The sequence below is a fragment of the Xenopus tropicalis genome, chromosome 3, assembly GCF_000004195.4.
Source record: "Xenopus tropicalis strain Nigerian chromosome 3, UCB_Xtro_10.0, whole genome shotgun sequence".
Classification (NCBI taxonomy): Eukaryota; Metazoa; Chordata; class Amphibia; order Anura; family Pipidae; genus Xenopus; species Xenopus tropicalis.
In genome coordinates this window covers 7,860,845-7,884,327 of record NC_030679.2, presented here as the reverse complement: position 1 = coordinate 7,884,327, position 23,483 = coordinate 7,860,845, and the positions used below count along the sequence as shown (strand labels likewise).

At 45.2% G+C, this 23,483-nt stretch overlaps 1 protein-coding gene across 1 annotated transcript; it reads left to right on the top strand.

Moving 5' to 3' along the window:
- Positions 1 to 7,873: 7,873 nt before the first annotated feature.
- LOC116409447 (UPF0606 protein KIAA1549-like) lies at positions 7,874 to 23,119 on the top strand. Its single transcript, XM_031898105.1, is given in 13 exon segments — positions 7,874 to 8,000; positions 9,675 to 9,733; positions 11,763 to 11,941; positions 13,461 to 13,595; positions 14,179 to 14,412; positions 16,487 to 16,601; positions 16,603 to 16,790; positions 17,419 to 17,508; positions 18,866 to 18,905; positions 19,537 to 19,578; positions 21,362 to 21,536; positions 21,644 to 21,816; positions 21,916 to 23,119. Coding segments are annotated over 13 exon segments (1,782 nt in total). The 3' UTR covers positions 22,141 to 23,119.
- The last annotated feature ends 364 nt before the right edge of the window (positions 23,120 to 23,483 follow it).

The following is a 23,483-nucleotide window of genomic DNA, read 5'->3' as shown; positions in this document are numbered from 1 at the left end:
GGCCATAGAGCTTAAAGTAGAAAGTGGATGGGTCAGAAGGGTCTTGGAACGTGCCAGGATTATGAACTATTTCTAAGATCACACCAATTATTTGTATCATTAGTTTACATGCTCTCTAATGCCCAGATCAATGAAGTTCGCAAAGAGCATAGACAATGTTATCGAATCCATTAAGGAGCTGCTATCCCCAAAAGCAACATAATTAAACCTATCAGTTGAGAGTTTGGAGTTGTGTCCAGTATAGATGATTGGGAGAATCATTCCTTTCTCTCAGGCATCCAATCTAGACTAGAGATATAATATGAGGTTCACTTTGGTTTACACCAGTTAATTGGCGTTGCATAATCTCAAGCAGAATGGCAAAATAGATATGCAGCGCACAAACAACCAGGTCAGTGATGAAAGTGACTTGGGTGGTAAATGCAGGGGCAACATTAGGTTGAGTAGACCCTGTTTGGACCTTTGAACCAAATCTATGATGTCTTAGCACATTGAGACTCCCAAGGGTTGCTTCTCTTTCATTCTGTGAATGCAACCTGAGCGAACACCATGTCTAGAAGCACAGGTCCTAATAGCAGTTGAAACCATCCTCGAGCTAAACAAGCAGCACTACCTCGAGCAGGTTCTCCCGTCCATCCGTCTCCGGTAGATTAAGACCGGCAACTATGGGGCTGGGTTCAACAGAGGTTCAATCTCAGACTGCGGTAAGAGCTTTTGTTCATCCATGGCATTATGGACGCCTGCGTAAGAAAATCAACGTGTTGTAGACTTATCTTTATATGCCGCGTAATGTGGTGTCAACTTTTTTCTCACAACCTACCAGTGAATCTCTTCAGAGTTAGTGTTTTACTGCCGCAGAAGTGCGTTGACATTACGACTTTTGCTCACCTTTAATAGGTTATACAGATACAGAAGGGATCTGATATCTAGCGATGTGATATGCAAGTTTGAGAATGGAGATTGGCTCTCTTCGAGGTGAGTCAGTTAGAATAACTCAGAAGGTATAATACCGTTCAGGTACCTCAAGTTCTCCAATTTGCTGTTAAAAATTTGGTTAAGTTAAGCGTGCGGCTGTGTATCATGATCTAGTAGCAAACGTAATAATAATTCATAATGTTCCCTATTAATTGTTTTACCTGCAGCCCGGACTAGTCTCTTCTTGGCCTCTAGAGAAGCCATATTATCCCCCCACTGCTACTATAAGTCCACACATATTCTCTCTGCGCGGTACTATCCACTCTGCAATATTTCCTCACAGTCTCTACCGAGTGCCCCTTCCAGCATGGCATCTATCCCCCCCACTGCTACTATTAGGCACATTCTCTATCCTACCTTTAAATTACCCTGCTTATATCCACATGCCCCCTTGAAATGAGGTCCTGCATTAAAAATCAGTGCCTCAGAGGCTATTATCACCCCACTACCTTGCCCTAATTATACGCGACACTCGACGCCCTCTCCCTTACATTATACCTGCTTTGATCAAAACGCATGCAGTGCCCCATACCTAAGGTCCGCTATGATGATAAGTATTATCCCCCCACTTGCCTACCTATAGCACCATCTCTCTCCAACCTACTTATACCTGCTATCCACAAGCAATCACCAGTCCCTTCCCAGAGTGTGCCTATTATCTCTCATTGGCTTAAACTACTACCACCCATCTACTGCCTTACCCAATGATCCTGGACTCTGGATAACCTGCAACAGAATAATACGCACAGGCCCAAGCCAGTCCTTCTCCCAACAAGGGAGACGAATTACTCACTCCCCCACTTCTAGTCCTACTAGTGAGGTCACCAGTCTTCTCCAGTCAAATCCCTACTTGTTTGCTTATACCTTGCTAACTTCTCTCTATCAGTGAGACCCCAGTGCTCTTCAGTGGCTCAGTATTCCCTCTCCCAACTTGTCGCCTACTATAGGCAACCATCCCTCTCCCTACTATAGGCGTGCGGATGCGCGCAGCGAGCCTCACGTTTCCCTTTTCCGCATAGGCTATTAATCCCCCACTGCTACATAGGCACCATCTCTCTTTAGACCATACGCTCCATATCAAATCCTGAACATATCTCCACCCAAGCCCCAGAATCCCTCTCCTATAGACACTATTAATGACCCTCGCACTGCCTATTCTTATATAAATTCCACATACTTCTCCCTAAACTTCTATACCTGCTATCCCACAGCCCAGTCTCCTTACCCAGGGCTTATTTATACCCCCCACGGCATTACCTACTAGGCACCATTCCTTCTCTCCTAGCCATACATGCTTTTCTCTTGACATATGGTAATAACCTGCTACTCTATGGTCCACGAAAAGCCGCCTACATGTCCTTCCCAGATGGCTATAAAATATCCCCCACTGCTACTATAGGCACCATCTCTCCCTACTATACTAAACATTTAGGCTGTGATCCAAACCACAGCCCGAGTGCCCTTCCCACGAGGCGATTTTCCCCCACTGCTACTATAGGCAGCCGAGTCGTGCACTCGTCCTACTAGGAAGCCTCCAGTATACCTCATTTAAGTACCCCACCAGCCCCAGTCCCCTCCCAGAGGCTATTATTCCCCACTGCTACTATAGGCACCATCTCTCCCTACTATACCTGCTTATCCCATACTGCCCCCAGTCCACTCTGCCACCAGAGGCCTTGAAAATGTCCCCCCCACTGCTACTATATCATTGGGCACGCCATTCTCCCTATTCTGGTCATCATGTATACCTCTTCCCTATCCAGCAGCCCTAAAGTCCCAACATTTCCTTAAGGAAGGCCTATCCTTATCCCTAACCCCACTGTTACTATAGGCACCATCTCTTTCCGCTACGCTAACCATTACCTGCCCTATCCTCACAAGCCCTCTAATAGTTCCCTTTCACTAGTATTGGCTTAATAAGTATCCACGACCTAACTAAGCCTAGCAATATAGGGTGGCACCATCTCTAGCACACCTACTATACCTTGTGCTTACTCCCACAGCCCCGTCCCTTCTCCAGAATTTGTGCGGTGGATTATCTCCCCCACTTGCAACTACATATAGGAACACCACCCATCTCTCCACTATATATCTCCATAATCTTGTCTCAAAATACCACTGACCAGCCCCAAAAAGTTCCCTTCCCAGAGGCATATTATCTACTCCGACTGCAACATATACATAGGTAGGCACCATCTCTCATTACGCTACATGGTCCTTGATTCAGAATATAAATGCCTGTCCACAGTGTACCTGCTAAAATCCTCTCACAGCCCCAGTCCAAAGAAGAACTTCCAGAAGGCAAATATACGCCGACCGCAAACTGCAACTTTACATATAGGCTATCCAAGTCTGTCTCCCTACTATACCTGCTATCCCACAGCCTCATGTCCAACTTCCCAGAGGCTATTATTATCCCCCCCACAAATGCGTATATGGCTGATAGGCCGACGCATAACTAACTCCTTCGTAGACTATACCTGCTATCCCACAGCCCCAGTCCCTTCCCAGAGGCTATTATCCCCCCACTGCTACTATACGGCACCATACTTCTCCTACTATTCCATTATGAAACCTGTCCATATCCCAACAGTCCCAGTCCCTTTCCCTATGAGGCTCTATTCACTCCCCCATCTGCTAACTATATCCGCACCATCTCTCGTGCCTACTAATTGACACTCGAGCTTCCCAATTAATCCACAGCCCCATTCCCTTTCCTCGAGAGGCTATTATCACTCCAAAATTTTGTGAAGACTCCAGCGTGCTTTTCTATAGGACACATCGCTCCCTACCTATCACTTATAAAGTCCTCTCCCAGACGGCTATTATTACACATCCCCACTAATGAACTAGAAATTATAGGCAGCTCTAAATCAAATTCGTCGCCTACTAAATTATCCTGGCGATCTCCAGCTATAGGCCCTGCCAGTCCACCCTTCCCATTGATGGGTCAAACCTCAATCCCCACCCACACATGAACGCTACTTTATAGGCACCATGCTCTCCCTGCACAACCCATCTACCTTGCTATCCCACTTAAGCCCCTCAGTCCCTCTCCAGACGGCTATAATTATCCCCACTCCGCTACTATAGGCACCCATCTCTCCCTTATCGTTTGAGATACCTGCCTATCTTCACAGCCCCAGCTTCCCTTCCCCAGAGGCTATTATCCCCCCACCTACGGCTACTCATACGGCAGCCCATCTCTCCCTACTATACCTGCTATCCCCACACCCCAGTCCCTTCCCACGAGGCTTATTATCCCCCCACTGCTACTATAGGCACCATCTCTCCTACGTTATACCTGCTGTATCCCACAGCCCAGGTCCTTCCCAGAGGCTATTATCCCCCCACTGCTACTATAGGCACCATCTCTCCCTACGTATACGCTGCGTATGTTCCCACCCCCCCCCTCCCCTCCCCCCCCCCCCCCCGCCCCCCCCCCTCCCCACCCCGGCCCCCTCAACGCCCCAGATCCCTGGTCTCCAGAGAGCTAATATCCAACGCGCGCACTGGACATAAGTTACTAGACACCATCTCTCATTTACCTCCCTACTTATTATGACTGCTATCCAACAGCCCAGTCCCTTCCCAGAGGCTATTATCCCCCCACTGCTATTATAGACCACCATTCTCTCCCTACTATACCTGCTATCCCACAGGGCCCCAGTCCCCCTTCCCAGAGGCTATTTATCCCCCCACTGCTATTATAGGCACCATCTCTCCGCTTATCAGTGTCTATTAACCTGCTACCCACGCCCCAGTCCCTTCCAGAGGCTACTATCCCCCCCACTGCTACTATAGCACCATCTCTCGCTCTACCTATAGCCTTGCTGTTGACCCTCCACAGCCCATGTGCTCGCCTTCCCAGAGGGGCTATTATCATCCCCATGGCCTAACTTTAGGTGGCACCATCTCTCTCCAACTAATTTTTTAGTTATATTACTTCTCTTTTTATTCCCAGCCCCAGTGCCCTTTACCCATATTAGGCTATTATCCCCCAAGACTGCTACTATTATGTCACATCGTCTCTTACTATATCTGCTATATTCCAACAGCCCCTAAGAGTCAACCTTCCCAAGTGACTGGATTATCCCCCACTGCTACTTATAGGCACACCATCATCTTCTAACTCACGCGGCTATAGCCCTGGTCTGCCCTTATCCCACAGCCCCAGTACCTTGAACCATGGATGTGTTGGCTAAATTTATCCATCACCTCCCCACTGCTACAATTTATTAGCACCATCTCTCCCTACTATAGCCTTGCATTATCCCACAGCCATATGAATACACGGAGAATCTATCCATCGAGGAAATGCTCATTTATCCTTCTTTGCCATGCTGCACTAAATACGCATCCATGCCTACCCTCTCCTACTATTACCTTGCTATCCCAACTTAAGAACCCCAACAAAGTAGGCCGCTTCCCAAGTCTATTTATCCCCCCCTGAACTGATGAAACGTGGCATACGCTATAAGCACCATCTCTAGCGCGCGTACGGGTTACCTGCTATACCCACAGCCCCGTGCCAGGTCCTCTATCTCAGAGAGTGGCCTATTATCCCCCAACTAATAGTACGCATATAATTGGACCCATCTTCTCCACTACTTACGTGCCTTAATAATTCTGCTACCAAATATCCCACAGGCTGACCCCCTAGATGCGCCTTCCAACTATGCAGGCCTCGTATGAAATATCCCCTGCCCCACTTTGCTGACTATAAGACGACCAAATCCCTCTAACGCCACCAAAAGAATTATTAACCTTGCTATCCCAAGCCCCAGTCCTAACTTGAACTTTCCCACGAGGCTATTATCCCCCACTGTTACTATACGGATTAACGCATCTCTCTCAAATTCTAAAACTTATACAAACCTGGCTATCCCACAGCCCTGCCAAGATCACACAATTCAAGCCAGGATTGTCTATTTAACAACCTACCTGAGTGCTCTATACGCCACCATTCTCTCCTCCCTACTTATACCTCCCTGTCTTTATCCCACAGATCCCCAGTCACAACATAATGCCCAGAGCGCTGTTCTATTATCCCCCCACTGCTACTATAGGCCCTTATCTCTCCCTTACTATAATAACAAGCCTTGCTATTGCCCAACTGTAAGAGCCCCGAGTCCTTTCCCTATGAAGCTGAGTTGATGTGCCTGCACTGAAAGCACATTATAACACGACACCATTCTCCTACCCTTAAATATTACAACTGGCGCCTCTAGTATCCACAGCTCACCAGTCCCCTATGCGCCAGAGGCTATATCCCCCCACTGCCTACTATAGGCAAGCCACCTCCTTCTCCCTACAACTTTATTACCTTGCTAATTACTATCCCACAGCCCCAGTCCCTTCCCCAGAGGCTATTATCCCACTGCTACTATAGGCCACCATCTCTCCCCCTACTTATACCTGCAGGCTGATATGTGTGGTATATACAAATCATTGCCATCTCCTCAATCTCTGCAGATCCATGATGACATAAATAGCTTCGAGAGCCTCAATGCCGTCTGGAGGAGAGCGGATTAGAAGAATATGGCGCCTGTGACTCTCTTACGCAGTCCGGGGTACAGTATTAGCGGTCTTTGCACTATAAATAGAAGAGTCTTCTCTGACTGTGAAATGATGCGAGCAGTTGATGGATATAACGCAATGAAGCTCTGGCTGAATTCAGTCTTAACTTCTTAGGTTGTTCCCCGTATTGAAAAAAGTATTGAACTTGAGCGCTCTAATATGAAAATGAGTCCCACTAAATTTCATTTATTTCTACAAAATGGAGGTCGTTCCGCGGGTAGTGATAGAAGGGGTACGGTGACTGCTGTTTCTAATGCAGGACATGAAGTAATTAATAATGGCTGCATTACACACCTGGTGCTCACAGTTTGATATTAATATGTCGGTATTCTTCTCTGTTTCTTGTTCCAACCTGGGCCTGTAAGGCTAGGTCATTTTTACCCTCCAGCTTCGCCATCCGATGTAACACACAACCTCTGCTCAACCTTACTCCTCGGCCAACTGCGCACATAGGTGCAGCTGTTAGAAAAAAGCTCAAAAGCATACCATATAATATACTGAATTTAAATGGTACATGTTTTTTGCGAATATACCTCATCCACCTTAGTAAATATTGCCCTTTTACATTCTTTCCCTTGAGCCGCCATTTTGTGTGGGGCTGTGTAGCTCCCTCAGAAATTCAGTACATTGACATGAAAAGTGATGCAGCCTCTAAACTGTAACACTGCGGAATGTTAGTCTTAGTGTGGAAGCAGGACATAGTTTATAATATTTAATGAAGCAATTTATTTTTTGTTTTTGGATAAGTAAATTATAAAAAGGGGGCTTAATAAAGAATCTGGCGTCAGAAGCGGTGGGCTCAACTATCAGACTATATCATATAATATTGCCCTTTTACATCGCCTTCCTTGAGCCGACCATTTTGTAGTGGGCTGTTATATAGTGATCCAGCTTGTACAGGAAGTTATGGCATGCTCTAACTTAACAGGAAGTAGTGTGGGAGCAAAAGCCAAGAACTTCTGCCATCATTGGTTGTGATGGGGCCTAGCATGTATGTGTGCTTTGACTTTAGATATTTGTGTTTGCAACAAATGGATAAATGTACCTCAAGTATAATCTCTTCTATGATCCCATGGGGCGGCCCTTAATTCTAACGAATAAAAATAATGGCCCATTGTTTTCCTACCTTAACCACAATAGGCCACATGAGCAACTAAAAGCGAATTTCTAACGGGGGATTTGAAAGGTTTAATAATAATTATCTCCGTACCATTCCATTTCGCGCTACATTGTTTATCCTTATAAGTTCTCCCCCTAGATTACGTGCCCCTATTTAGCAGTTCCTTCCTGCTGGGGGGATGGAGCCGCACACTTCGGGATGAATACGTATTCAAGGCCGAATTCACTGGAACAGTCGAAACTGGCCGCATTCCTGTATCAGCGAAGCACTCCCCAGAAGGCGCCGGTGGAAGAGAGCCAGCTTGGCGGGGAGCAGAACCGTGCAGGTAAGAAACTGTCATGATAGTGCCGATCGGCTTTAACAAATCTTAAAGGGAACACTCCAAGACAGTACTATTTTGCCCTCAAAGGTCCGGCAGACAGTAACCTGTGCCCCGTCATTTGAATTTTTAGCAGAAGCATTGTATTGGTTTAAGGCCAGTACGCAGCAATGATTAAGAATGATGAAACTAAAGGGTTCAAGAATCTCCCATAAGGTGCATTAAGAACTGCTTTCTTTATTGTGATGTTCTCTATGTATGTGTGAGTACAATAGAAACTGACTATAGATTCTCCAGTAAATTAACTGGGTGTCACATCCTGGTAAATAACAGAGTACCATATCCCAAAGTAGAATACACACTAGTTAATGGGCCAATCGCTGAAGGAGTCTGAAGCCGCTGTATTCTAAGGACATGGCAGACTTTCCCTTTTATTTTTCTCCCTTAATCAGGTTGCATAACTGCTTCTATCCATATTGAGCTCCACAAAGCTATCTCTGCGGTCTGAACTATGGAAGCTCATCTCTGTTTCGTAATTTCCTCAATAATAAATAAAAACAGCAGGTGTACTCAATCCAGAGTATTATACTATCCACGTAGTTAATGGGTTTAATGTCCTAGATCCCTGACTAATCACAGATCTCGTACCCAAGCTTAATGTTACTCAATAAGAACGACAGACCAATTTATACAATATGTTATTTTTCATAATGTAATCTTGGTTGCACATAGCTGCTTCTATTCCATTATTATGTGCCTAATGAAGGGCTGAAATGTTTCTTGCGCGATTGTAACTTGGGCCACTGGAATAACAAAAATTACCCAAGATGAAGTTCGCCGGAGTACTACACAATAAACTATAAATGTAAACCAATTGGGTGCCCATACTCAAGACGTGCAAGGTGGAGTCTGAAGCCGCCCTAGAAAATATCTCAGCTGAACTTTCTTGTGTATTCTTCTCCCTTAATCAGGTTGTGAATGTGTCCCGATCTCGCACACGGTTGCGTGGTAGAGGACAGCCTGGGTTGAAAACCTGCATATAGCTTACGAAGTTGATAGTAGTGTGAACAAGAGGATCAGTTTGTGAAGCGTACCCTATACCCAGTACAGGGCAGAACGGAGATATTCCAGCTTCCCTCTGTGTATTAAAATGGTATGATACAGACGTTCCAGCGTGTGGCGGAAGGCTGCGGTTCGCATTGATTCTGGGAGCTACCCACCCGCGTGTCAGAGTAATATAACCAAGAGTGATCGAGTGGGGTGATACCATTCAGCCGGTTGAGAGAATATAAATCCTTGACACAACATTAGCGTTTCTAGCGCTCTAATTCATCGGACTGTGAGTCGAGGATCTCGAGGGAGCCTCGGTTATGTTTCTTTTTCTGTTAAGACTAGCGCGCTCATAGTCACTGGTTGGAACCTTCCAAAGCCCAATGCGACCGAGGCCGACCGCCAACCTTACCTCCCACCAAACCTGTGGCCGATCAATCCCTGTTGCTGAGCAAGATGCTTCAAACCCTAGAGGGTGGCGCGTTGAGATGAAAAAAAAAATCCGGTCCTCTTGGTTATTTGCCCGGCAAAAGGGTAAACAAATCATTACATCCCATAATTCTCCAATTGCAACTGTCTGACCTGGAAGTTGAATTCGCAGACTACCAATTATGCTCTAGAAACTTCCAGCCGCCTACATCCCCCCACAAAAATACGACACTGATGAGAACCTGCAGCTAGAGACCTATGTAGAGGGTTCTCAGAAATGCGGATTGGGTACTGCTTGTTATTTGTGTCTCCGAGGCTAAACTATATATGTAACTAGTATATATTTTATTTATACAATGGGTAGGCGGTCCATAGTGTTTCCCTAGGACGAGTAACAGCTATGGTACAGCTTATTGTGTGCCCAGAACATTCCTTCTCTGTATATTTGTATTTATATAGTATACATATGGTGCCCATGAGCGTTTAAGGCAAACTTCGAGTGCACAATAAGTGTAGCCTTCGTTGCGTACTAGACAGTACCAGCTGCATGGGTAAAAGCAACTAGAGCCGGGGTGGAGGGGTACAAAACTCTATTATGAGAATATGTGCCACAGATAACACCATTCCTCTAATACGTGTATATCCTTAAGATCCTTATTTTATAACATCTACTGTTTTGGTAGTGATAACATGAGTAAGGCATCTATAAGAATTTTTCGCCGTGTCGTACAAGTATCAGTCATGGTAAGAAGGATTACATGTGACTTCAAATGTGCGTTGCTCTCATAAGAACATTCCTTAGCGTCTGTATAAATACTGTGTGTCATTAAAGATGTTGATCAACGATATCGGAAGACAGAGTTGGTGCCATAGGTTTCCCTTAGACTAGTACAAAGAATTAGTGGGTACAGCTTGGATTTAGTGTGCCCTAGAACGTATTCCTTCTCTGTAATATTTTAGTTTGTATTGGTTTTATTACTATTAATAGTTCGGATTTGTTAGGGGTGCCATTAGTGTTTCCTTAGACAGTACAAGTTATGGGCGGTTACAGCTTACCTTGTATAGGTGCCCATCCAACGAATACTATTTTCCTGCTTTCGTATATTCTGTATTTACCTACATATGGGTAGCGGGTGCCATAGTTGAGTTTCCCTTAGACAGTAAATCTAGTGTTCCAATGAGAAAGGAACGTACGCTATATGTGTGCCCAGAACATCCTTCCCTCTGCCCTTATATCTTGCTTGTATTTATACATAGGGTTAGGAAGTGCCATAGTGTTTCCCTTAACATACAGTATTGGCTAAGAAATACAGTCAACCCTTATTGTCTGCCCAGAACAATTCAACTTCTCCTCCTATAAATATGTTCTAGTAGTTATATACATAAATGCGTTTCGCTAAGGTCGTAAGAAGTTGCACATAACGTGAGTTTTCCCTTAATTCTTAGTTTTTTTATCTATGTATGGAGAGGGGGTACAGGCTTATTGTAAAGTCCTCAAAATCATTTCCTCTTCGACAATGGTGAATGGCCTGAGTATAATTTTGCTATACTTTTTTTATACATTGTTCTTAAAAGTGAGGTAGGATCCCGTTGTCCATTATAAAGGTGTAGTGTGCAACCCTAGTGGGTCCGCTCTTCATATGTAAAACCAAATGGTCTATACTATAATTGTCTCTCCCTCCAGTAAGCACAATCACAAAGTGTACAGAGTAAATGGGATTCTGTAACAGGCTACAAATTCTGCTAAGAGCCGCATCGCTCCAGCACCCGCATTCTCCACCTCTGTCCATGAAGAGCTTAACCCTTTTTTTGCCAGTGTACAGGGATGATAGTCACTATCATTTTATCTTCATTAAGAGCAGATTTTATTAGCTTGTGAGTTATTATGACTTTAGGGCAGACTATACCAGTCAGGGAAGGGGTCCCAGTTATTAACCCAGCTGATACCCAGTATAAACCCAGTTCAAAATAACCACTGGAGGCTTCGTGTACTAGGATTACGTGAATTTAGAAAGATGCGGAAATTGCTTATAATGTCTACCGTGGATATTTAGAATAAAACACCAACTTAGTTGTTCCAAAGGTTGGATAGTATAGTAGTTGCAATGTACTAAACCCCTGTCAATGCTTTAGACCGTAATTATAATCTACGAAGCCATGTGTGAAGACGCATCCACAGAAGGAATTCTCAGTGGCTCTATTATGTTCCAACGAATGTGCTTGGCCTTAGCTTTGATGTAACAGACCTCTTCCCCCCCAATTACTTGTGACTGTCGCGGCCCCATACAGCTACAACGCGCCCCCAGCAGAGGGTGCTTTGACTTTGCCAAACAGCACCTGGGGCAGCACAGCAAAGAGGACGTCCTTGTGGTCCACGAGCCCCCGCCTCCCATGCTACACGGGCCCCTCAAGGATTCTACCCCCTCAGAGAATGGGGACGTCCCCACCCCTTATATAATAACAAAAGGGCTTACATCTTGTTCTTAATGACACCTCTTTCCTCCCAAAGTGGGGCGCATCGGGGGTGAGGTCACAGTATGAGAAGAGCAATTCCGTATTGTCTGTTGCCTAATTGTGCATTTAATTTTACACTTTGTCTGTCTGTCTGCTCCCCTGTCTGCCCAACTGTCTGTCTGTCTGTCTGTCTGCCCAGCTGTCTGTCTGTCTGTCTTACCGCGAACATGTAACAAGTGCTACAGGTGGTCTGTCTGCTTCCAACTGTCTGTGTCTGAACATAACCAACTTGTAACTGAACACCAGCTGTCTTAGACGATACATGTCAATGCATCCACCCCATCTATTTTTGGCCTCTATCTCTTCCAACTGCCCCTCTCTTGTTTCTCCAACCCTCTTTGTCCTTCCCTCTCTGCCTCCATCCATTTAACCCTCTCTCCTACCATCCATCCCTCTCTGCCTCCATCCATTTTAACCTCTCTTTACTTCTTACCAACTCCATTCCGTACTTCTCTGGCCTCGCATCCATTTAGACCCCTCTGGTTCAACACTAGAGCGCAAATCCATCCCTCTTCTGCTCTTCTCCATCTCAATTCTAACCCTCTTCTCCTTTCCACCTCCATCCTTACTCTCGTGACATCCATCGTCAGCCTCTAACCCTCTCATGCTCAACCTCCAATCCCTACTACTGCCTTCCATTGCCATTTTAACCCCTCTCTTCCCTACGCATCCATCCAATTTGCACCACTCTCTGCCTCCATCCATTTAACCCTCTCTCCTACCCATCTATCCATCCCTCTCTGGCCTCCATCCTCCATTATAAATTCTCTTCTTCTCCTACCATAATCGTGTAGGTCGCGATCCCTCTCTGCCTCCATCCATTTAACCCTCTCTCCTACCATCCATCCCTCTCTGCCTCCATCCATTTAATACCCCTTCGTAACAGCCTAAAGCCATACCATCTCGATTCCATTCATCCCTATGGTCTTCCGGACTCTCGGTTTCATCTCCTCTGCAATTCTCCACCAATTCCTCTCGGCTCCAATCCATTGTCCCTTCTTGGTTCTTCTGCCCCTCCCTTCCCTCCTCCCTCTGCTCACCTAACTAGCCACATCAGCTAGATAATTTGATGGATGCCAGCCTAATCCAGCACTAAATGAACATAGCAGTAAGTAATCATGTGCATTTCTCTAATGGCGACTATGGCTAAGAAAATGATACTCGGTATTTGGCACGGGGCAGTTTAGCAATAGCGATAATTCAAAGAACCACTGGAATAACCCCATAGGTCTCTATAGGCTGTAGACGCAACAAAGACAGTCCATACGCCTGTACCTCACTTACACGTCTCTGTAAATGTGGTCTTGTTAAAAATGTGACCAGTCCAACTCCATTATTTTATTTAAAGCTCATTAGTTAGACTAAAAGAAAAGAATTTTTAGACGGCCTTAAAGTTTATTTTTTCTAGTATTACTGCGTGGCCCCTGAATTGTGTGTCTGTCCAAAGCTATTAACAAGTTACAATCCCCTCAGGATGCAGGCTCGGTTGCTCACCAGCAATAGTGTAATCCTAGTGCGTAAGGAAATCTGCAGAGGAAACATCGCCCAGACCTTCTGCGCCACCAAGAGAACAAATTCGCACACAATGCGTCAGCGGGCAAATCTGCAGTAAGTAAATGGATGCATGGCGCCCGTGCCAATTCTTGTAGCAGGCCCTCTGCCTATGCCGGATGATTAGTGAGTTTCAGGGACAATTCTGGGATTTGTAGTTAAGCAACTTGCGGTGTTGTTGCAGAGCTGCCCATGTTCAGCAGCGGCACGGAGCAGCACTCCTCGGCCTCCAGTGCTCCAATTGAAGCCAATCGCATATCTATCCCATAAGCTGGACACGAAGATTTCTAGACGACTCCCTTCGTGACGAGTACTCCACGTCGCCGCCTCACTATAGTCAAAAGCATTCCCATAGCTACACCTCCGCCCATTGTAGCCGCAATAGCCAACGGCGCCTCCAAATCAACCGTCCCTTGGATCTAGTAGCTATCCATCAATTTCTGCTTGAAATAACCAGGACTGACCAGGTGATCTGAGAAGAAGCCTGAGCGTCAACCCGAAGGGTAGTAACAACGTAGAACTGATGGTATGATGTAACCCTGCTTTTTCGGATTTGGGGGTTGGAGGTTCGGCCGGTTGGTTCGGCTGACAGTACCTTAGTCTGGTACATGGTTCGCTTTTCTCGATTGTTTGGGAGCAGATTCAGAAACTCACTTCTGAGGCCAATCGACACGGTCGTGGCCGAAGATTCTGAAGTCAGCCACCGCAAGTCACCACATCCGGGCTCCGTGCCAAACGCAAACCGCGCCAACTATGAGTTACCCACATTGACCAGAAATGTGTGGCGCATCACGGGACACCATAAACAGCCATGGAAGAACAAGCGCAATCTAAGCCATGCGCTTGTTAAACTCTGCAAAGCCGCAGACTGGCAGTTCCGGCACTAAAATGGCTTCTGGTCCACATTAAACTGGTCAGACGGAAAAATGTATTGCCCGCCATACTTAGTCTGGCTCAAAGCAATAGACTAACAGACCACGGGAAGTAGTGATAAGAGGGGTAAATCAATATCCGTGGTACTCCGAACAATAAGCTAATAGTCCCTTCCCATTGACATGATTGTCCGCTATTCCATGGTTATCTTGTGTAGCCAAATGGAACCTGGAGCAACGTTGAGCCTGGTCGTACACGCTTTATAGTCACACAAATGATGTGTATGGACACAAGTATGACTGGCTGTACAAATACCAAGTCAAAGCTACAGTTAGTCATAATGATATGAGTCTAGTACAGCTCACTAGATGCGAACACGCATTAAGTGCCAGAATCGAAGCTTAGTGGTTGTACCTTTAGTTCGTATCCGGATAAGGGTATAACAAATTTCCATAGTCAACTTTAGCCAATCTCCATACCTTAAGTTCTACTAAAAATAATCTTGAAATAAATGACCAAATATATTTAAAACCCACGGAATACGCGGTGTTCTGCCCCTCGTAACTCAAGGTCTACGTAATTGTACTAAATTATCTCTAGGTAATATGGATCAAGTACAGGTACTGTTTATTATTACATGCCCCAAATGCTGCCCAATTAGTTGATTGAACCCTATTGATCTTTCCACAGTCTAGTCCTATATAGTGGCACAAGAAGAATGGACAATAACTTTCCAGAGTATATTAATACTTTTCTTATAAACATCTGAGTTTATTTTTATTTAAATAAGCCCATTACCTTGTGGAGAATAAGGGAGATTCAAATATTTAACCATTAAATAAACCACAATGAGGGTCTGTTCTGCCCCATTAATTATATGAGTTGATTGGGTGTTAGAAATGTATCCATATGATCATTCTTCAAGGTTGGATCCCAAAATGTTACATGTGATAGACTGCTTTTAATAGTATGTACAGAGACATAGGGAATAATTTAACCATTAAATAAACCCCATAGGGCTGTACATCATAAGTCCCCAAAGTTAAGAGAGTTTAACAGGATATGGTTTATTAATAATTCCCTTTTGTTCAAATTGTTTTGGTCAAGTACAGGTACTGTTTTATATTACAGGAGAAAAGGGAATTCATATTTTTAACCTTAAAAAAATAGGTGTTTTCACCCAATAAGGAGTATAAAATTAATAGTCTTATGTTCGTGATCAGAGTACAGGTTACTGTTTATTTATCACTCTGAATGACCAGAGAAAAGGATAGATCATCTTAACTAATTAAATAAAACCGCGGAATTAGAGCAAGTGTTCGGTGCCCCATAAGGGTTAATTATACTTAGTTGGATCAAGTACAGGTACTGTTTTATTATTATTCATAGGAAAAAGGAAATCAGCGTTTTAACACATTCCTGAATTTTATAATGATTTGATTAAAATGCGGGGCATGTCTTCCTGCATGTGGATTGACGGCCTTTCCATTGTAAATTCCGAGCTTCCTGGATAATGGTTTCTGGATTAAGTGGCCATCCATTAACCTGTACTGCTAGAATGTGGAAAGCACATGCGTGATTGCATTAAATAAATGGCTCCTCTTGCCGAGTAGAATATACCTGGTTAGGGGTTTTGCCTTTTTCACTATCTCAAAAAAATCAACCAATGACTCCAATGCTTTAACACCCCCAGTATGGATCACCTCCTGCACGATATATAGGGTAATTGTGTCGTGCTGTGTGATCTACAGGTTGACTAATTAAATAGCGGCCTATCGCTACCTAATACAGCTTCTATACAATCTCCTTAGTTGGGATCATAAAGTCCCGGCGCTCCCCCAAACAGAGGCGCAGACCAGCAAGCGGTTCTGACGATGACTCTCCCAGTATGCCGATAAGAGACGTTCTTACATAAGAAAGGTTAGCTTGTTATTTTAACTAATTTCTCTGAAGAAATGCAGAGTGTATGATGGATCTTACTAGGAGACCCCCAGGGGTCAGGTCCAACTTTCGGCCTATGATTGGGAAGTAAGGTGACCCTTCTGTATTCTCCTATTAAAGGGGAAATAATCCCTTGCAAGGAAAGCTCAACTTTGTCTCATTTCTCTGCAGTCGGACCCAGACCTCCCTTCCGATGACCCCACTCCTGTCTCTGACCTGGCAAAGTACCCCGGCCCCCCATCGCGTCCCACCTCCCTCACAGTATGTTCCACCCCAGCCTTCCATTGAAGAAGTCCGGCAAACTATGCAGTCCCTGCTGGACGATGCTTTTGCACTGGTGGCCCCAAGCAACTCACAGTTACTGCCCCAAAGAGGACTGGAGCAACTAGAGATCCATCGAGGCAGCAGCCAGCAAACCATACCCCAGCACCACACGGGGCGAGAAAGACCATGAAAATCCCGATGGACAAAGTACCTTCTCCTCTGGCTCCGAGAATCTGGAACCCCGCGTCATTTGGCCGGGTAGGTTAAAGTCGGAGGCTGCTGCCTGGCACATTGTGCGAAATTCTGCTACTGGTACATTTGTACATTTATATATTACACAAGTGTGCAATAACACCAGCTATGCTTATTATTCTACAGTAGGGGAGTGATACTCAGATTTAACCAAACTGAATATAAACTAGCTCTAGCAAGCCTGTGTGTCCTTTGTCCATTATTGGAGCAGCTAGAAACCCCTGCTTCATTGACTGCTAGCATTATCCATGGTAGAAATAGAGTCTATTATCACATAAAGGGGGAATTTACGCAGGTTATCCCTATAATTACATGAGTGAGTTACTCAGATTCCCGGTAACCTATTTTAACTACTTAACCGCTGAAGCCTTGTTGCCTTTTATAATGGGCACAGAACCCCTCAAGTTGATAGTTCGTGAGAGTGAGTGCGCGTGTGGAGTGCGGAGTGGTTGACACCGCAGTACTGGCTGGGGTACGAGTGGTGATCCCGTGGTGAGTGAGAGTGACGGCGGGTTATGTATTTATACTTCTTTATTGTGTGCCGCGGTAGTGAGAGCGCCAGGGCGGTGGGCAACGCCGTGGTGCGCTGTGTGATAGTGGGCGCGAGCGAAGACGCCGCGCGAGTGGAGCTGCGTGAGCAGTAGGTGTGCGGGCGTTGACGTTCGATCTTAATACACTAGAATTATGGGCTAAACAGTCGTATCCCTTATAATACAGAGTGATGACTCAGAGTTCCTTGTTAATGATGTAAGTAGAGCTCGCGCCAATGCAGTCCTTGTTGACCGTTTTTGCTAAAATATTGGGGCACAGAACCCCTCAGTGACTGCTTTAATAATCCTTATCATTTTTACAGTAGGGGTACATATAGCCCTACGTATAATACATGAGTGATACTCAGAGTTTCCCTGGTAAATAACTCATGCCCTGCGTGCAAGGCCTTGTGCCGTTTATATTGAGCAAGAGCGAACGAGGAGCAAACAAAACCCATGCCACTGCTAAATATCCTTTCAACCTTTACATACCGGGCTGTGACATAATGTATCCCTTATCAAAATACAGAGTGACTGCATAAAACTGCGGAGGAGTTCCCTGTATAAATCTACGCCGCAGCTTGTGCCTCCCTTATATGGGCACAGAACCCCTCAGGACTGCCTAAATCCTTATATTTAATAGGTAATTACTCCTCATGGTTCAGATCGAGTGGAATGCAATACTCAGTAGCGTCCTCCTGTATAACTCAGCCTGCAGCCTTTGTGCCATGCTTTGAGTAGGGCTGCCCGCTCTATATATATCTCTCTCTATCTTGGAACATAATGTGATACTTCCTCCATATCACATATGTGACATCAACTGGGGTACTATTACTCCCTTTTAGGTTAGAATAATCGGAAATACGACTTATTATAGTTCCCGACCTAAACTATAAAACTGCTGGAAAGGATACAGAAGGAAGTCATTTCAGCTATTCCCATGGCTTCTGGTCCCACTTGTACAAAAAGACTGCTAATGCCTTGAATATAATTATGAATTGTACTCCAGTGTTGGCTAAATAAAACAAGCAGGCGTGGCAGAGTAGTTCGGATAACTTGGCTGGTACCAAGGGGTGGCAAGGGCAGATGGTGGGTAACACCGCTGGCCAATAAAGGCTGTACATCAGGTTCCTCTGTGGATTAGCAGGGCTGTGCAATGCGTAATGAGAATACAGAGAGACACAGTGACTTTCTCGCAATGGCGGTGGCGATGTTATCTGCCACTAGAAGTGCGCTCGTATGACTAAAGCACATTGAGAATAAGTGGAGTCGCTGGGCTTGCTACCCCCACAGCATTGTTTTCCTTCACGAAGCTTTTAATCCTTATTTATTGTGTGTTGCCTTGCAGAAAGCGTCATAATTGGCCAGTTTCACTGTATAAAAACATTTCTTATTTCTTCCAGTAAACCTGCAATTCCTCTAGAATTATCTATGATTGTAACGGTTTAAATCTTTGCCTACCCGAAGAACCAACTTCCACCTCCTTACTCGGCCATCCCGTAACCAGGTAATGCCACTTTTGTACCCCCCGGGAAATGTGATGTCTTTGGAGCATTATTAGTCAACCTTGTTCGCCTACCGGTCCTACTAACAACCGCGGGCAACTCGATATCCACGATTCAATTTTAATGGCATCCGTTTTTAATTTAATATTTTTGGCCGTGGCTAGTAAATGCTGCCTGCTGATTGGTTGCTGTGGATAATAGAACTTCCCCGGGTATTTCTGAGTTTAAATTAATATCTGGCTGCTGATTGGACAATGTCCACTTATGAAAAAGAGACCTGACAAGTGATACTAAGGCAAACAGGAATGATCTGGCCAAAGAAATATAGGTGGGGCACAAGATATTTGTGCCATAAAGCAACAAGTACTAGGTGACAACCGCATAGTCATGTGATGTTCGATTCTCAACTCGGGCAAAATGAAGGGGGGATGAAGGAGGGAAAGGTGGAATTTTCCAGGCAAATCACATAATTAACAAAATGCTATATTAAAACCAGTGGCAGCTCATCCGTCACAGGCCATTAATAATTGTGAGCAACGTGATAAAAATTTGGAAAAGTTCCGCACCCTGGATCAAAGTCCTGAACTAGCTTGATATGTCCTGTTGTTGTACATTTCCACTCTCCCCCCTCAGGTCGAGTATGATTGTCCGTTTGAATATTCTGAGTGTCATAAAGTAAAGTTTCCAATCCAGGACATAAACATAGTCCTGCCCAATCCCTTGGGATACCAATATATACTACCTAGCCAAACATAGAGATCCCCTTGTACTAAGCATCATCAAAATGTCAAGAGCTAGTCCCGAATACCAAGCCCCCTTAATAGTTTGCTCCATAAGCCTGTACAAGAGAGATACCATAAAATATTGGCAGCACAGGATTCCACACTGTACTAAAGTCATCTAATTTTCAGGAACAAGCCCTTTTCCTATAGTTTGCCTCAAATCAAGGAGCCTGTACATCCACACCGATACCATTAAACATACTATAGCAGCACAGGGTAAATTATTGCGGGCCCGTGTTACTAAGGACCTACCCCAATCAGCAGAAACAGCCCCCAAAGTTTGCTCAAAAATAGAGCCTGTACCCATAGAAGACAATTAAATATTGATAAAATATACCATAAAACTAATGTTATTGGCACATAGGGGATTCCCCTGTACTAAGCAAAACGCCAATTCAGCAGGAAACAGTGCGTCCCCTAAGTTTGCTCATAAGGCATGATGACAGAGCAGATACCATTAACAGAGACTAGCAAAACATAGAGGATTCCCCTTGACTAAGCACAATTCAGCAGGAACAGCCCACCTTAAGTTTAGCCCAAATAATTAGGTCTCTCCGCTTACTAGTAAAGAATGAATTTGAACTCATAATTCAACTAATGGTTTTGGTTAAGAACATAGGGAAGTCTCCCCAATAAGTTAGCTAAAAAGCAACAATTCATGCCAGGTGCTAACAGCCCCACTAAGAATTTACCCATAGCCTGTATGCACCTAAAGATTATGATGTCAACCTAAAACTAGCAAACCACCCTAGAGATTTCCCCTGTGTACTAAGCACATACGCTCTCAGCAGGAACAGTCCCATCTAGATGGTTTTTGCCATAGCGCTGATACACAGAGAAGAATTTGTGTCGGAATTATTACCATAAAACTATGGCACATAGGGATTCCCCTGTTTAAAACTAAGCACAAGTTAGCAGCAGATGAGAACAGCGAAGCCCGATCCTAAGTTTGCTCATAGCCCTGTACATAGATCATAACTCAAAAAAAACACACACTGAGTGCCCAAAAGGCGCACGCATTAGGGATACCCCTACATTTTAGTACTTAAAGCACATATATCGAGCTGCCATGGTAAGGCAAATAACCTACGGTAACGACTTGCTCATAGCCTGTACATCGAGAGGAAGGGTGATTAGCCATTATAAAACTATTAAAATTATGGCAGCATAGCGCAACTCTCCCTTGTAACTGATAGCAGCAAGAGCCTTGCTAAAAGCAGGAACAGCTCCCAACACACTAACCGTGCTAATGCCTACATAAATTAGAAACCTGTTAAGCCCAGAGATGATAGAATGCCTCCCATAAGTGCAGACTATGGCACATAGGGATTCCCCTGTCACTAAGCCTAAAAATTGCAGATTTCAGCAGGAACAGCCCCCTAAGATTTGTTCCATACCTGCATAGCCATAAAATCGCAAATCTCATCGTGGCTAATAATTTAGAGCACGAATGGCTATCCTCCATCTTTGCCCTTTCTTTAGATATGCCTGGTTTGTTCTGGGCTTTTGTTTTCTTCATTATTTTTTATCTCGTCCCCTCCGTGGCGCCCCGGGGGGTAAATTGGCTACCGTACTGGGCTTACCATAACTGAATCTCAGCAGTGATAAGAAACTTCATATCCGGCCAGATGAATCCGGGGTTCAATTACCACAGGAGACATTTTCTCTTCCTGTAGCAAGACCCCGCCCACTGGGGAGCACTGCGCAGCGTACGCTGGTTGGGCTTCCTTCCCCCGCCGGAGATGGCACCAACTGAATCTCAGCAGGCTGAAACCTCATATCCGGCCAGAGGGGGGTTCCCAGAGGACATTCCTTCTGTAGCAAGACCCCGCCCACTGGGGAGCACTGCAGGTACGCTGGGGATTGGGCCGTTGCTATTTATCTATGGTCTTAGATGTTGATAGAACCATCCTTTGAGTCATGGAACCCTACTGCCTATTCCTTTCTTCTCATTAAAGGTTCCTCCCAGATTCATCAGCTGGCCCAAGTCGGCATCGCTAGCAGAATGGGCGTTCAGTCCACCGACCTACCCTCCAACAGGGGTGGGCAACAGCCAGCATTGACTCCGAGCTGGTCATCCTATTATCTGCAGGAGGAGGAGGCTCCATGGAATGTCCATCAGCGGGACCATGTATGATGCTTGATCCTACTAGATACCCCCTACTTGTTTCTTAGGTTTTAGTTGTCCTTTATGTGTGATATCGCTAATTGCTCCATAATTGAATTTCAGAGCCACTCACATGGACTGCAGGAATATGGAGTGTTCCCGGGCAACAGAGGTCCTGGCCGTCAGCCCGCGGCCACCTCCCATCTCCAGCCCTCCATCTGTTACCCCTCTGGCTCGGCAGAAGAGCTTCACCCCGGCCACTCCTCGGCATCCCTTATCAAGGCCATCCGGGAGGAACTCCTGCGCCTCTCCCAAAAACAAGTGGCGATGCCCAGTTACCACAGCTGATAAGGGCTGGGCAGGACAGAGAGGTAGCTGCTTCCTATGGAAGCCAAGAGGGCAAGTTGTTGAAGGAAGAGTCAACACCGTAAGAACAAAGGAACAGCGAGATGGCTCGTCAACATGGAGGACTGGCTAAAGGTTACACTGATCTGGAACCCAAGTTAACACTGTTGCATGCACCTACCTGGGGTAGGTCATGGATTCTACCCTTGGAGAGGGCAGTTAGGACCCAGGCACTGGAGAACATTGGTGTGTAGATGACCCTAGGCTTGTGAAGTCCATGGTAGACTTTGTGTCTGGGATATACTTGCTGCACCTTAATTCCACAGTTAGGAGATACCTTTCCCTCAGTAACACCAGCGTCCCTGATCCTGGTTGGGCATCTTGGCACCCAAGAGCTTGCAATTGGTGCCATAGCAAGTCACACACTACCAGCAGTAACAATCAAAACTGATCAGTAGGGTGCAGTTTCATGACCTCAAGGATGAGGGGCCAAGTCCAGGGAAATGTAGGAAACATAATGATTGGTTAAGGTGGCATTAATTCATTAATTCTGCTACTGGGGGGGGGGGGAAACAACTAGCCAAACCTTTGCCCAACCTGCACCCAAGGTTCTCCTCAATCTGGTTTCAGAAGTTTGGTTCATGTTCATCACCAAAGGGAATGGGCCCTGCTTTACGTTTGACCACTGTTCTAGACTCATTCCAAGGTTCTGGGCCAAACCCACCCTACCTGTGGGTTTCTGCCCATCGCTAAATTGTTGTTTTGCACGAGGAACCTGGTTATTATACTTTTTAGGGGCATCTTGACTGGGGCAAGGGTCGACTGTTAAGGGTTGACACTGGTTCAGTGTCTAGTGGCTTCACCAAAGTGCTTGAAGCTTCAATGTACTTTTGTAGACCACTGTCTAGAGCAGCGGTTCTCAACCTGTTGGTCTGGACCCTTTTGGGGGTCGAACAAGAGCATTGGAAAACACATATTTCCAGATGGTCTTAGGAATAATTTTATGGCTGGGGGTCACCACAACATGAGGAACTGTACTAAAGGGTCGCAGCATTAGGAAGGTTGAGAACCACTGGTCTAGAGTAACTAACCTTGGTGCATGAATGGTGGTACATTCTCTGGTACCTCAAGGGTATAGGGTTCTAAAATCAACATGGATAACTGTTCATAAACTCAACAGAGTGAGTGTGGGGGGGTATCTAGGGTACGTTCATCAAGGTTCAGGATAGTTATGTTCTGTGATTCTTCAGTAGACCTAGGTGCAAGATACTCATGGTCATGAGTAGTATCACCGATGTACACAAATGTTGGTATATGGTACTGAACGTTGAGGTTCCGGTTGTCCC